General features: G+C 39.8%; 1 protein-coding gene across 1 annotated transcript in view; it reads left to right on the forward strand.

The window, feature by feature from the left end:
• STX12 (syntaxin 12) overlaps nt 1–13,436 on the forward strand; it is a gene marked incomplete at its 5' end in the record, with an annotated part of 34,435 nt that extends 20,999 nt beyond the window's left edge. The window contains 5 exons of the mRNA XM_079697849.1: nt 5,442–5,485; nt 6,805–6,910; nt 10,390–10,462; nt 11,743–11,825; nt 13,109–13,436. Coding sequence (XP_079553975.1) covers nt 5,442–5,485; nt 6,805–6,910; nt 10,390–10,462; nt 11,743–11,825; nt 13,109–13,201 — 399 coding nt within the window. The 3' untranslated portion in view covers nt 13,202–13,436. The remainder of the gene's footprint in view (nt 1–5,441; nt 5,486–6,804; nt 6,911–10,389; nt 10,463–11,742; nt 11,826–13,108) is intronic.
• Nucleotides 13,437–14,456: the final 1,020 nt, after the last annotated feature.

Below are 14,456 nucleotides of genomic sequence, written 5' to 3' on the forward strand. Positions count from 1 at the left end.
GAGTCAAAAGATTTTCTAGAATTGAAAAATATAATGTGGAAATTAAAAACTTAACGGGTGTGTGGTTTAACTAGAAAATAGGTTAGAAGATATTATCCAGCATGTAGGACAGAGGGTTAAGAAGTTAAATAGGGAAGAAAGGTTATGAGAAATGGAGACTGAAGTAAAAGGATCTAAAATATATATTTTTTTAATAAATTTATTTATTTATTTATTTATATATATTTGGCTGCGTTGGGTCTTTGTTGCATGCGGGCTTTCTCTAGTTGTGGCGAGTGGGGGCTACTCATTGTGGTGTGCAGGCTTCTCATTGTGGTGGCTTCTCTTGTTGCGGAGCATGGGCTCTAGGCACACAGGCTTCAGTAGTTGTGGCACACGGGCTCAGTAGTTGTGGCTCGCGGGCTCTAGAGCGCAGGCTCAGTAGTTGTGGCGCACGGGCTTAGTTGCTCCGCGGCATGTGGGATCTTACTGGACCAGGGCTCGAACCTGTGTCCCCTGCACTGGCAGGCGGGTTCTTAACCACTGTGCCACCAGGGAAGTCCCTATAATAGTTTTAATTAGAGTTACAGAATGAGGGTAGAGCAGACATAGATCAGAAGTCATATTTGAAGAGATAGTGGCTGGTAATATTTCAGAACTGATGAAAGTCACTAATCTACAGTTTCAAGAACCCCAAGAAGGATAAATTTAAAAACTCTCATTCTAGGTATATCAAAGAGAAACTTCAGAACACCAAAGACAAAGAGAAAATCATAAAAATAGCCAGGGAGGGCTTCCCTGGTGGCGCAGTGGTTGAGAGTCCGACTGCCAATGCAGGGGACACAGGTTCGTGCCCCGGTCCGGGAAGATCCCACATGCCGCGGAGCGGCTGGGCCTGTGAGCCACGGCCGCTGAGCCTGCGCGTCCGGAGCCTGTGCTCCGCAACGGGAGAGGCCACAACAGTGAGAGGCCCGCGTACCGCAAAAAAAAAAAAAAAAAAGTAGCCAGGGAAACAATAGAATATCTTCAAAGGTGCAATAGTTAGACTTCTCAACAGCAACAATTGAAGCCAGTAGAGTGTTGTCTTTAATGTTATGAAGGACGATAATTGACTCCCTAGGATTCTAAACCCAGTGAAAATAGTTAACCAGAATGAGGGCTAATTAAAGACGTTTTCAGTCAAAAGAGAGTTTGCTATCAGCACACCTTACTTAAGAACATTCTAAAGAATGAACTTCAGGCAGAAGGAAGGTGATCCCAGATAGTAAGTCTGAAAAGCAGAAAGGAGTAAGAATGAAGAAAGTGGTAAATATGTGAAAAGACAAATCACAAACAGGGAGAAGATACTGCTCTTTGTACAACTGACAAAAGACTGGTATCGAGAATATATAAAGAATTCTCAGGAATCAATATGAAAAAGACACAATCCAACAGAACAATAGTTTGTTAAACTTTTTGATTTCAGGGCCCCATTATACTCTTAAAAATTATTAAGGACCCCAAAGAGCTTTTGCTTGTATGAAGGATATCTATTGATATATACTGTATTAGAAATTAAAACTGAGAAGTTTATAAAATGTTTATTATTTCATTTACAAATAATAATAAACCCATTACATACTAACATAAAAATATAAATGAGATTTTAATTAATACTACTTTTCCAAAACAATAAAAAAAGTTTTAGTGAGAAGAGTGGCATTGTTTTCATTTTTGCAAATCTTTTTAATATCTGGCTTGACAGAAGGAAGCTAGATATTCATACCTGCTTCTGTATTCAGTCTGTTATGATATGTTGTTTTGGTTGAGGTATCTGAAGAAAATCCAGCCTCACAGAGGTAAGTAACTGGAAAAGGAAGGAGTATTTTAATTAACCTCTTCAGATCATTGTTGATATTTTTCCTTGATACTACATCAAAACTGGACAAAACTTAGTTGCATTGTGGAATCGAAAACCATTGTCAATGACTTGTTCATACTCAGATGCATTAAAATCTTGGTCTGTCTTATGCTTTTATTGGATCTTTTATCCGTGCATGATTTTTATAACATCATGTATTTATCATTTGGAAAATATTGGTTCCATGACTTATGCAGGTCTTCTAAATGTTGATATATTTCATTTTACAATATCAAAAAATCATGTATTATCTTCAGCTTGACCAGAAAAGTCTTTAAATGTTGAGAATCTCTCAAGCTCACAAGCAGTAGATACAAGTTTTCCAGAATTCTTCTTTTTTTTTTTTCTATTTGAAAGCTAAATTTTTATCACTGGCAACAAACACTGTCCATTATTTTCCTTGAAATGACAGGCTCACATTGTTTATTTTGAAGAACTTGTCCTTTGAATACCCATCTGAGGAACCATAGATTGTTAGTTATTCTTTTATATATATCATATATAATATATGCTTGTGTATACATATACATACACAAATTGTATTAAAAGTTTATATATTTTAGAAGTTTTATATATAAGTATAAACTATATTGAATAAGTAAAAATGCTATTCCCTAAAAAAAGTAGCTTGTTCACCCAGCAGCTCAATTACACAAGTGCTTTTCCTGGAGACAAACATCGTATTGCTGTTTGTAGCAGGAGGGCTTTATGTAGACTTCCCATTTCATCATACAGAATAATAAAAAGACATGTACTGAGATTTAGTTAATTAATAAATATAATGGCTTCATTAAGGACGAACTGACTTTTATCCCCCTATGTGTGGTGATAAAGAATAGAAAACTCCTAGTATGGTTTGGTGCCACTGCCTTGATTTGTGTTAAAGTGCAAGTGGTAGTTTTTTCCACCTTTGTTTTTGTCAACACAGTGAAAAAAGCAAATAACATCTTAGTATTGCTTTGAATAATGGTCAAATGGACCATTTTTAGTAGTCATGGAATTACAGATTAAAACCACCCTGAGATACTATTTCATGTCCAAAAGAAGGGCAGAAAAAAAAAAAAGGCAGAAAATTTAAATTCTGTGAACAGGGAGGGTTGTTGCCATGGATATGATGCACAGGAACTTTCCTACCTGGCCAGTGGTAGTATGAATTGGAACAACCACTGGAAAACATTCTGGCTGCAACTTCAGAACACACGCACACCTTATGACCCAGCAGTTCTATGCTAGAGAACACTGTAAGTCTGTACCAGGGTATGTGTACAGGAGTGTTCATAGCAGCATTATTTGTAGTACTCAAAAATCGGAAACATCCAAATGTCGATTAACAGTAGAAGAGATAGGGCTTCCCTGGTCGTGCAGTGGTTAAGAATCCACCTGCCAATGAAGGGAACACGGGTTCAAGTCCTGGTCCAGGAAGATCCCACATGCTGCGGAGCAACTAAGCCCATGCGCCACAATTACTGAGCCTGCGCTCTAGAGCCTGTGAACCGCAACTACTGAAGCCCACACGCCTAGCGCCCATGCTTTGCAACAAGAGAAGTCACTGCAATGAGAAGCCTGTGCATGCAACGAAGACCCAACGCAGCCAAAAATAAATAAATAAATAAATAAATAAATAAAATCTATTAAAAAAAAAACACTAGAAGAGATAAATACATTGTGGTACTATAATATCTTACTACCGAGAAGATGAACCACAGTTACATTCAGCATCAGGGATGGATCTGGCATAATCTAAAGTGATCCAATCAAAGCATGTAAGAATACAAACAGTATAATTCTATTCATATAAAGTTCAAAATCAGGTAAAATGATATTAAATAAGGACACATATCACTGTTTTAAAAATACAAGGGACTTCTCTGGTGGCGCAGTGGTTAAGAATCTGCCTGACAACGCAGGGGACACAGGTTCGAGCCCTGGTCCAGGAAGATCCCACAGGCTTCGGAGCAACTAAGCCCGTGTGCCACAACTACTGAGCCTGCGTTCTAGAACCTGCGAGCCACAACTACTGAAACCCACGTGCCTAGAGCCCATGCTCTGCAACAAGAGGAGCCATCACAATGAGAAGCCCGCGCACTGCAATGAAGAGTAGCCCCTGCTCGCCGCAGCTAGAGAAAGCTCGTTGCACAACAACGCAGACCCAAGGCAACCAAAAATAAATAAATACATTAATTAATTTTAAAAAACATATAAAAAATACAAGAAAATGATGATCACAAAGTCAAGATGATGGTTACTCTAAAGGAGAGGGAGGTGGTTGTAACTGGAGAAGGGCACATAGGTAGGCTTTAGGACACTAGCAGTGTTTCTTTTTCTTTTTTTAAATTTATTAAATTTATTTATTTTTGGCTGCATTGGGTCTTTGTTGCTGCGCATGGGCTTTCTCTAATTGTGGCGAGTTGGGGCTACTCTTCATTGCTGTGTGCAGGCTTCTCATTGCGGTGGCTTCTCTTGTTGCGGAGCACGGGCTCTAGGCTTGCAGGCTTCAGTAGTTGTGGCACGCAGGCTCAGTAGTTGTGGCTTGTGGGCTCTAGAGCTCAGGCTCAGTAGTTGTGGCGCACGGGCTTAGTTGCTCCACGGCATGTGGGATCTTCCCGGACCAGTGTCCCCTGCCTTGGCAGGCGGATTCTTTTTTTTTTTTTTTTTTTCTGTATGTGGGCCTCTCACTGTTGTGGCTTCTCCCATTGCGGAGCACAGGCTCCGGACGCGCAGGCTCAGCGGCCATGGCTCACGGGCCCAGGCGCTCCGCGGCGTGTGGGATTCTCCCAGACCGGGGCATGAACCCGTGTCCCCTGCATCGGCAGGCAGACTCTCAACCACTGAGGCACCAGGGAAGCCCGGCAGGCGGATTCTTAACCATTGTGCCACCAGGGAAGCCCTTGTTTTGTTTTTTGATATGGGGAAAGAGTAAAAATGTTTTTTAAAAAAACCCACAGTGTTCCTCTGGGCAGGTAGAATTTTGAAATTTTCTTTATTTTGCTTATCTTTTTAATTATTGTTATCATAAAAAGGGACGGCTTTTTAAAAATGGGAAAATATTGCTCTTTTAACATTTTTTCTTAGTTTGTTGTTAAATTACAAAAGTAATACATAATTAGACTGATTTTTTTAAGTCAGTTTGCCACTTTAGTACCTAATATGCTTTAAATGTCCATTTAAAAAAGTCTTCACATGTTCTGAAAATTTGTTTCCTTGCAAATTTTCAACTCCTTCCCTTAATCCACCTGCCTCCAAATTTTAAGATAGGTTATCATTATTATTAATTTTTATTCCTTTCTCCTATCCATGTTTTCTCCGTCCTATTTAGTGTGTTTTCTGTTCTGAATCCAAATTGGAATGCAGATTTGCTTTCAACTGCTTCACACCCATTTCCTGGTCCAGTCAGATTGCCAGAGCCCTGTGTCATCTTACAGAGTCTGTTGGAGCCAAGGGATGTTACTTCTTTATCCTGTAGCTAAAGGAAGCCATTGTGTGTGTGTGTGTGTGTGTGTGTGTGTGTCTGTCTGTGACATGTTTCTGGATAACAGCAGCAATAATGCCATCTGCTTTCTAGGTGGAGGAGAGGCAAAGAGAGGAGCAGCTCGTCTCATTTGACAGGTAAAGGAATTATTCTAATGTAGAGAGTTGAGATGGGATTTTATACTTTATACTTACTTTTAATTTTAAAAATCAATGAGAAAAAAGGAGGAAAATGAAAGGGAGCCCTGGAGTAGGCAATTTATAATCCATCAAATAAAAAAGTCAAAACTCTGGGCTTTTCCAAGATCTTTGAATTATGGAAGGAATAATTTCAAAGTGAATAAAAAACTTTCAAGAAATCTCTGATGTCTGTGTGTTGGGGAGAGGATGTGGCTCAATAAGAATAAGTATGAGCCCCCAAATCTACAGATTTGGAGGTCTAAATAATTTTACCTCGAATTCAGATTTAAATTCTTCAAAGTTCTTGGGTCTCTGTTTACTCATCCCTAAAATGTAGGCAACCCATCCTTCTGGAGTATTAAAATAAAAAGCAAATAATTTGTATCTGAAAAACATCTCCTTTCTTAACTTCTCCAAACTGAATTAACTAATTCCATAAAAATGTACTGATGGTATTAGTTGAGAACATAAAATGTTTTCTTATAGGTATGTATCTATCTCCGCCCCACTATACTGTGAGCACCTCAAAGGCCTGGGGTGCTGTCTTATTCAGTTTTGTATCTTCATCACATGGAGGAAATTCTTTAAATATTGTGGAGATGATTTGTGATTTATGTGTACTGTTGGAAAATGCTTAATACTGAATTTTCGAAGTGTTTCATTTCTAGTATAAGATGTCATATGCGTTTCTTTAAATATGGTGCCTGAAAAGAAGAGTTATAACATCTCACTAGCTTTTTACTTTGGTTTTCTGTCAAGAGACATTTAACCTAAAGCATAACCTCAAAGAGATTCTTGAAAACCAGGGGATGTGATTCTATCGGACTAATCGGTGAAGCACTGACAGGTCACTTAACCTGCTCTCCTCCACCTGTCTAGTACCTGAGATACCAACACAGCTTGCACTTTGAGAGTACCCTGGGAGAGAATGGGCCAGTGTACTTTGTTGATTTCAAATCTCTGCCCACTTCTGTCTAGCAAGTCCTAGCAAGATTGTAGAGTGTACCCCTGAAGGGAAACAGCAAGGAGTCCCATCCCCCATAATTCTGCTTCCTCTTAGTTTTGCCCAGGAAAGCTGAGACTTTGTTTTCTTGGTATTACCAACTCTTTGCCTCTGGATGTGAAGAATGTGGCCTCCGACACTTGTATTGATACCAGAGGTGTTGGAACCCTGGTACTGTCTTTGGGCAGGCTCTGCTGGCAGCAGAGGTGATGAAGATATGTCTTATGCACACCTTAGAGAGGAGGAATCAACTAGTGTGCTTGTCTCCCTGCAGCCATGAGGAGTGGAACCAGATGCAGAGCCAGGAGGATGAGGTAGCCATCACTGAACAGGATTTGGAACTTATTAAAGAGAGGGAAACGGCAATTCGGCAGCTGGAGGTGAGAGCTAAGTCATGTTTTTTGTTTGACTCAATGTAGATGCAATCTCTTAATTCACCTGGTTTTTCTCGCAGTGATTATGAAAAAGGATGAAATGAGTTGTTGTATGGCTAATGAGACATATTATGTCTCAGCGTAATCACGGTGAATTTGAACTACTCTTATGTTGGTATTGACCATGGCGCCTGAGAACACCCGACTCCTCTCCTCAGTTACTATATCTTATATGGTCTCCATGAGACTATGCACAGAGAACAGAGCAAGGCCAACAAATATTTTATTGCTCATTAAGACTTTGTCCCCAGACCTCAATGCCAACCTCTAGGTTAGGTAGGGCTCTATGGAGAGCCCTTTGCTTAGTCTGAATAGCCCAGAATAAAGATAGGCCAAAAAGGTTTGCTCCATTTTTGTGTATCCCAAAGTCCACTCCCAAGTTTTGGATATCACGTCAGTGAGTCAGAGAAATAGGAAGGGTTTTTGAGGTGGGGGTTGAGAGAGCAGTCTCGAGGCCTCTCTTACCTGAGTTCCCAACTTTAATCTTGCACAGTGACCAGTAAGATATCCTTAAACCTGAGTACTTTTCTCCTCCATGGAGATAGAAAACTGCCATCCCTGGGGCAGTGGGGAGGGGAGGGTTGTAGAGAGGAGAAACTTTGAGCTCCTCTTGACCTTCATCTGTGGCAGTCGTTCTTAACCATGACTGCACTTTAGAATCACTTGGAGATTTTTTTTTTAATTCCCCAGCTCCTCCTCCACTACCAATTACTATGTTTGGACTATATGATTTTCCTATTTTTCATAGATTAAAAATGGGCAAACATCCACAAGAGGCCCTGGCTGTGGACACTTTTTTCCTTACAGACTTCTCAGGTGATTACAATGTGCAGTCGAGGTTGAACCCCACTGCCCTAGAGCCCATCAGTGTCTGTTTTTGTTTTTTTTTTTTGCGGTACGCGGGCCTCTCACTGTTGTGGCCTCTCCCGTTGCGGAGCACAGGCTCCAGACGCGCAGGCTTAGCGGCCATGGCTCACGGGCCCAGCCGCTCGGCGGCATGTGGGATCTTCCCGGACCGGGGCACGAACCCGTGTTCCCTGCATCGGCAGTCGGATTCTCAACCACTGCGCCACCAGGGAAGCCCCAGTGTCTGTTTTTTTGATGGGACAGCTCATCCTCAAGTTTGATTATTACCTTCAAAAATGTCATGTCTTTTCTCTGTTTCACCTTCAAAAATGTCATGTCTTTTCTCTGTTTCACCTATTGCTACTAATCATTGACTTGGTTCTTTAACATGAGAAATCCTGTTATAGCAGGGAGTAGAGTGAGATATATGGAGCTAAGGAGAAGAATGTAATGTAGTAGATGTCAGGAGTGTAATGGGCACTTCACATTCAACAGAACTAAGGCCAAATTCCTTAGCTGGGGCTGGATTTTCATATCCAGTCATTTCCTGCATCTAACATACAAACCCCATTCTAATGGTGAAGCATCACACTCCTGTGTGTCTCTTCTACTCTCACACTACACTTCTGACACTTCTGGCCCCCAGATGTGTGGGCTTTTTCCCACATCAAGCAGTTCTGCCACACCATCGGGATGTCCTACAATTCAACTCAATTCTGACACTATCTCCCTGGAGTTAGCCTCAGATCCCACAAGACTGACCCCCCTCCCTGTGACTTCAGATGCCACTCGCAAATGCAGGTCGTCACCTGTGCTTCTGATTGACAGGCTGGAAACTGGAGGTTCTCATGACCCCGTCCTTGGGTTTGATTAATTTGCTAGAGCTGCTCACAGAACTCAAGAAAACAGTTTACTCACTAGATTACCGGTTTATTATAAAAGGATACAGCTCAGGAACAGCCATATGGAAGAGATGTATGGGGCAAAGTATGTGGGAAGGGGTACAGAGCTTCCATGCCCTCTCCAGGTACACCACTCTCCCCAAATCTCCATGTGTTCACCAATCAAGAAGCTCTCTGAACCCTGTGGTTACATGGGTATGATTGATTAAATAATTGGCCCTTGGTGGTTGATTTAACCTTGAGCCCTCCTCCCCTCCCCAGAGGTCAGGATTGGGGCTGAAAGTTCCAACCATCTAATCACCAAGTTGGTTCCCCTGGCAACCAGCCCCCATCCTTAGGGGTTTTCCAAAAGTCAAGTCATTAACATAAACTTAGGAGTGGTTGAAAAGGGCTTGTTATGAATAAAAAAAGACATCTTTATCTCTTTTATCACTTAGAAAATTCTAAAGTTTTTAGAAGCTCTGTGCTGGGAATGGGACAAAGACCAAATACATATTTCTTATTATGAATCACAGTATCACACCTTATGTTATAGCCAAACTGGGCTCTTTGTTCTTTAACCCAGTTACCTTTCTGTGTATATGGCTTCTCTTTTGCTGTAAGGCACAACTCAAGTCCTACCTCTTCTGCCATAGTCTTCCTCCTCTGCTAGACTTCCTATACCATTTATTAGTCATTTACCATGTAACACCCTTTCTTCTTATTTATCTTATTGTATACTGATCCCTCCCCGCCCCCCCCCCATTAGCTATTATTAAGCCTTTTTATATTCACAGCAATTAGCAGACTCTCCCAGCTATAGTAGACTCTTAGCAAGTAATTGAGGTTCTGGCAAGAACTATTCTTGCAAGTTATGATTAGGAAGTCATTGCTTTGAAGGCATCATTTTGTATTATAGCATTCTGAGAGGCAGTACACTACAATTGAAAGAGCGTGGGCTTCAGGGATATAATCCTGGCTGCAATGCTTAGTTTCCTCACTGACGAGTTGTATGACTAGACAAGTTACATAACCTCTCTGAGCCTCATCATCCTCAAAGATACTTAATTCATAGAGTTACTGAATGATTAATTCAAGTATCAAGGAGGCATAGTAACAAAAGATCATGAACTTTTAATTCTTAGTTCTGCCACTTGCTAGCTGTGAGACCTTGGGACAAGTCATTAAACCTCTTTGAGCCGTGATTTTCTCTTCTGTAGAATGGGGATAATACATGTCTCATTGGGTTGTCATGAGGACCAATTAAGTAATAGTTAATAATAGCTGACCCTTATGAAGTGGTTATTTCACAGTTCTAAGAACTTTTTATTTAGTACTTCTGAAAATCCTATGAGATGGGTACTGTCATTGTCCACATTTTAGAAGGGAGGTCCAGAGAAGTTCTTAATTTAAGGTTGGACAACAAGACTGTGGAGGATTAACAGTCCTCTGTAGCTGACAGTCAGGCTCCAAGAGACTGTGCTTTTAATTACCTACCTGGTATAGTACTTGGCACACAGTAGTCATTTAGTAAATGTTAATAATTAACTTTTTTTTTCATTTTCTGTTTATGGAGAAAACGTGATTTATAAGCTTTAAAAACACATGTGTTGTTACTAGACAAAACTTTAGGTAAGTAAGAGGAAATGAATCTTCTAACATGTTGCTTAACGTTAATTGTTTTTTTGTGTTCCTTAGGCTGATATTTTGGATGTCAATCAGATATTTAAAGATTTGGCAATGATGATCCATGACCAAGGTGATCTCATTGGTATGTATTATTGATACCTTTAACATGAAGGTGAGTTGACAGTATTTGTGTGCAAAGAAGTCAGTAAGATGTGTCTTAGGAATTTTGGAATACCATTTAAAAATCATTAAATTCATTTTCTTAGCAATTTTCTTATGTTGTCAAATGTGTAAGTAAAATGAGGCTTCCATGAATAGTCAGCTCCATTTACTTGCCATAGCCTCTTCGTAAGTCTTTGGCTGTTTAGGGAAATATTAGCTGTCAGCTTCCCAGTTTTTATCTCCAGAAACTTGCACAACTATGGGCTTAGAAACACTTTTTTAAAGCTTTTTATTTGGAAATAGTTTCAAGTTTATAAAAAATTGCAAAAATGAAAATAATAAGGAACTCCTTGGGCTTCCCTGGTGGCTCAGTGGTTAAGAATCCGCCTGCCAATGCAGGGGACATGGGTTCGAGTCCTTGTCTGGGAAGATCCCATGTGCTGTGGAGCAGCTAAGCCCGTGTGCCACAACTACTGAGCCTGCGCTCTAGAGCCCGCGAGCCACAACTACTGAGCCCACGAGCCACAACTACTGAAGCCCACGTGCCTAGAGCCCCTGCTCCGCAACAAGAGAAGCCACTGCAGTGAGAAGCTGGCACAACGAGGAGTAGCCCTCGCTTGCCACAATTAGGGAAAGCCTGTGTGCAGCAACGAAGACCCAACACAGCCAAAAATAATTAAATTAAATAAATAAAAAATAAGGAACTCCTTTATAAACTTTACCCAGATTTACCTCTTGTTAACGTTCTACCCCACTTGCTTTTTATTTGCGCTCACTCTTTCTCACTCTATGTATATACCTGATTTTTTTTCGGAACCATTTGTGGGTGAGTTATATACTTCATAACCCTCCACCCCAGTATTTATTTCCAAAGAATAGGGCTATTCTCTTATGGAGTTAGTAACTTTTTTTTTTTTTTTTTTTTGCCGTACGCGGGCCTCTTACCGCTGTGGCCTCTCCCGTTGTGGAGCACAGGCTCCGGACGCGCAGGCTCAGCAGCCATGGCTCACGGGCCCAGCCGCTCCGCGGCATGTGGGATCTTCCCGGACCGGGGCACGAACCCGCGTCCCCTGCATTGGCAGGCGGACTCTCAACCACTGCGCCACCAGGGAAGCCCTGGAGTTAGTAACTTTTGATTTCATGCCTGGATAGTTGGAGTGATAGTGGTGAACCAGGACCCATAGCATCATAATTGTCTTCAGTTTGCAGTCTCGAGACATCTGAGTGTGGTAAAACATCCACTGCCCTTCTTTTTTGCAGACAGCATAGAAGCCAATGTGGAAAGCTCAGAGGTGCATGTAGAAAGAGCCACTGATCAGTTACAGCGAGCTGCTTACTATCAGGTAAAAGCAGGTACAAAAGAAAGTCACTCTGTGCTGTAGACTTTTGCTTAGACTTAAGCTGGAGACAGATAGTCATAATTGCAGTCCCAGCTCCATTTTTAGTATTTTTCTTTGCAGAGAGATCTACAAAAAGGCATCAAACTTTGAATAAACTGACATAGAAGCCTCTTAGCTACAAAGCTAACCATGTAAGCTAGCATGATACCTAATCTGGTATAAGGCCACGTTTATAACCTAAACAGCTGAAGTTTGTTTCAATTAGGATAGTTAATAGGTACAAAGTAGAACTTCGCAGATACTTTATGTTGACTGTTGCCACAGAGGATGGACAAAGAATCAACTCCGACGGCTATTTATGAATTAATAGGGACTTATCATTTTGGGGTTATTGCGTATGAATAAATAGGGGTTAACCATTCCACTTTCTGTAAAGTGATATTTTTCTACATATGAGATGAAACTCTAGTTTTATGACTTTTATCTGGGTCTTTACCTCAGTTTACAAATATTGTGAATGAGGTCCCTCTCATTTCTCCTCAATTTGGTGTTGCATGGCTTTTTATAAATAAATAGCATTCAGTCAGTCACCATGTTCCTAAGATAGCTCTATTTCACCTGGGACTGTTCTTAAAGAAATTCATATTTAATAATAGTGTTTTCTTTTAAAACTGAGTGATGACTTTAATATCCAACAGTAAAGGAACAATTAAGTAAATTATGTACATCCACTCAATGTTATGTGGGAATTAAAAGAGATGTTTATGAAGAGTTTATAATATCAAAAATTTTATGCTAAAATATTAAGTGATAAAAACATCAAACATCATACAGTATGGTCCCAATTATGTCACATAACAATATGCATAGATAAAAGATCAGAAGGAAATACAATCAAAATGTCAACTGTTTTATTATCTGTGGGTGATTATTTTCTCTTTTGCTTGTGTGTATTTTTTACAGTGAACATAAAATTTTATACTAGGTATAAAACCTTTATTAAAATACACATGTACAGATAACTTATTTTATTGCAAATAATGCCTAGCAACATAGGTATAAACAGTTTCTTTGCAAAATTGTATTTGGGAGCCTGGAATTAGAACTTGCGCTGCTGCCTAGCACTGGTAACTTGAGATTTTTGAGAAGGTGTCCGCATAGTCATACATGGATAGAGTTAATTTTGAATTACCAGGAGGCAGATTGATGAAGCACTCTTGGAGTCTTAGATTGAAACATTTTTTACTTGTTTCATGAGTGTCTTCTTTACATATTTCTCTCCTCAGAAAAAATCTCGCAAGAAGATCTGTATCCTGGTGCTTGTCCTGTCAGTGATTATTGTAATCTTGGGACTTATTTTGTGGCTAGTTAATAAATGAAGTGATTGCCTCCGAGCCTTCTCCTGCTGAGCTGTTCTCAAGGGCAAGTGCTTGCTGGAGTTTTGCCAGAACAAACTGATCACAAGAAGACAGAATACACCAGAATGTCCTGTAATAATTTAGTTAGAAACTAACTGCTAACTAGTCCTTGGAATTAGTGACCTGTGGAGACAGTATTTATCAATTTATGTATACATTTTATTGATTTCTCAAATTAAGAATTAATTTATGTGGATTTTGCTTTCTCTTATATTCTGATTGCCCTTCGTCCCAAGTGTTTACTGAAAATTACATTCTAGATATTCTTGTTTTGGTAGGTAACACTATAGTCTTGTAATATTGTCTTTCTATGTACATACAAGATTTACCTTTTTACTAGCAACTGAGATAGAATTACTTTCCGTCACCCAGCATATTGGAGTCTATCAGAAACTGTATAATAAGCCAGCAATTTTTATTATTTAATATTTTAGTTTGAATTTCTAAGAAGCCTGCCCCCTATATGCTTTGAAAGATTTTGGCAATGTATTTAACTAGAGAATTAAAAATTGCACAGGTGATCCAGATTAAATGAGAAGTAACTAGTTGAGCTGGTCAGCTGTTGGGGTGTGTGTTCATCTGGGTTTAAGTTTATTATCTGCTAGTGTCATCGACTGCAGTTCATCCATATATACACTAAACCATCTTGTTCACTTTTTGAAGAGTTTAATTTAATTAACATTATGATTCTCTGTGGGGTTCCTCTCCCACCTGTCTGTATAGAAGGGGAGAATTAGACAAAGCGTTCTTCTGGAGAGCAAATAGGAATTGTTTGGAATGATTTAATCTTTTGTTGTTGTTGCTCAGTTGTGGTTCTGCATTCCTGGTAAATGATGAATGTTGCCATCAAAAGGCTGCCCCCTACCCTAATAAAGTTTGCTGGGCATTTGATGGCAGGAAGATTTTAAAAGCTAGACTGAAGTTGGTTTAAAATTTAGTCCTGTGAACCTGGCAATAAAGCAAAGGTTCTTTTTTGTAAATAATACTGGTTTGGAATAGTGCTGTTAGACTTATCCTAACTTATGAACAAGAGATTAATCTCTCCATGCATAGTTTTAGACAAAAAATGTTTCAATAAAAGATTGCTGTCTTGTAACATAAATGTTGTCCACTCCCCTTTTTCACAAGTTTAGGGAAGTTAAAGGGAAAGTAATTTCTCTAGGCTCTCACATAAATGTGAATTGGGCCAACAATTTCAGTTCATCCTTTAGTGAAT

Source organism: Hyperoodon ampullatus (assembly GCF_949752795.1).
Source record: "Hyperoodon ampullatus genome assembly, chromosome: 2".
In the NCBI taxonomy this organism is placed as follows: Eukaryota; Metazoa; Chordata; class Mammalia; order Artiodactyla; family Ziphiidae; genus Hyperoodon; species Hyperoodon ampullatus.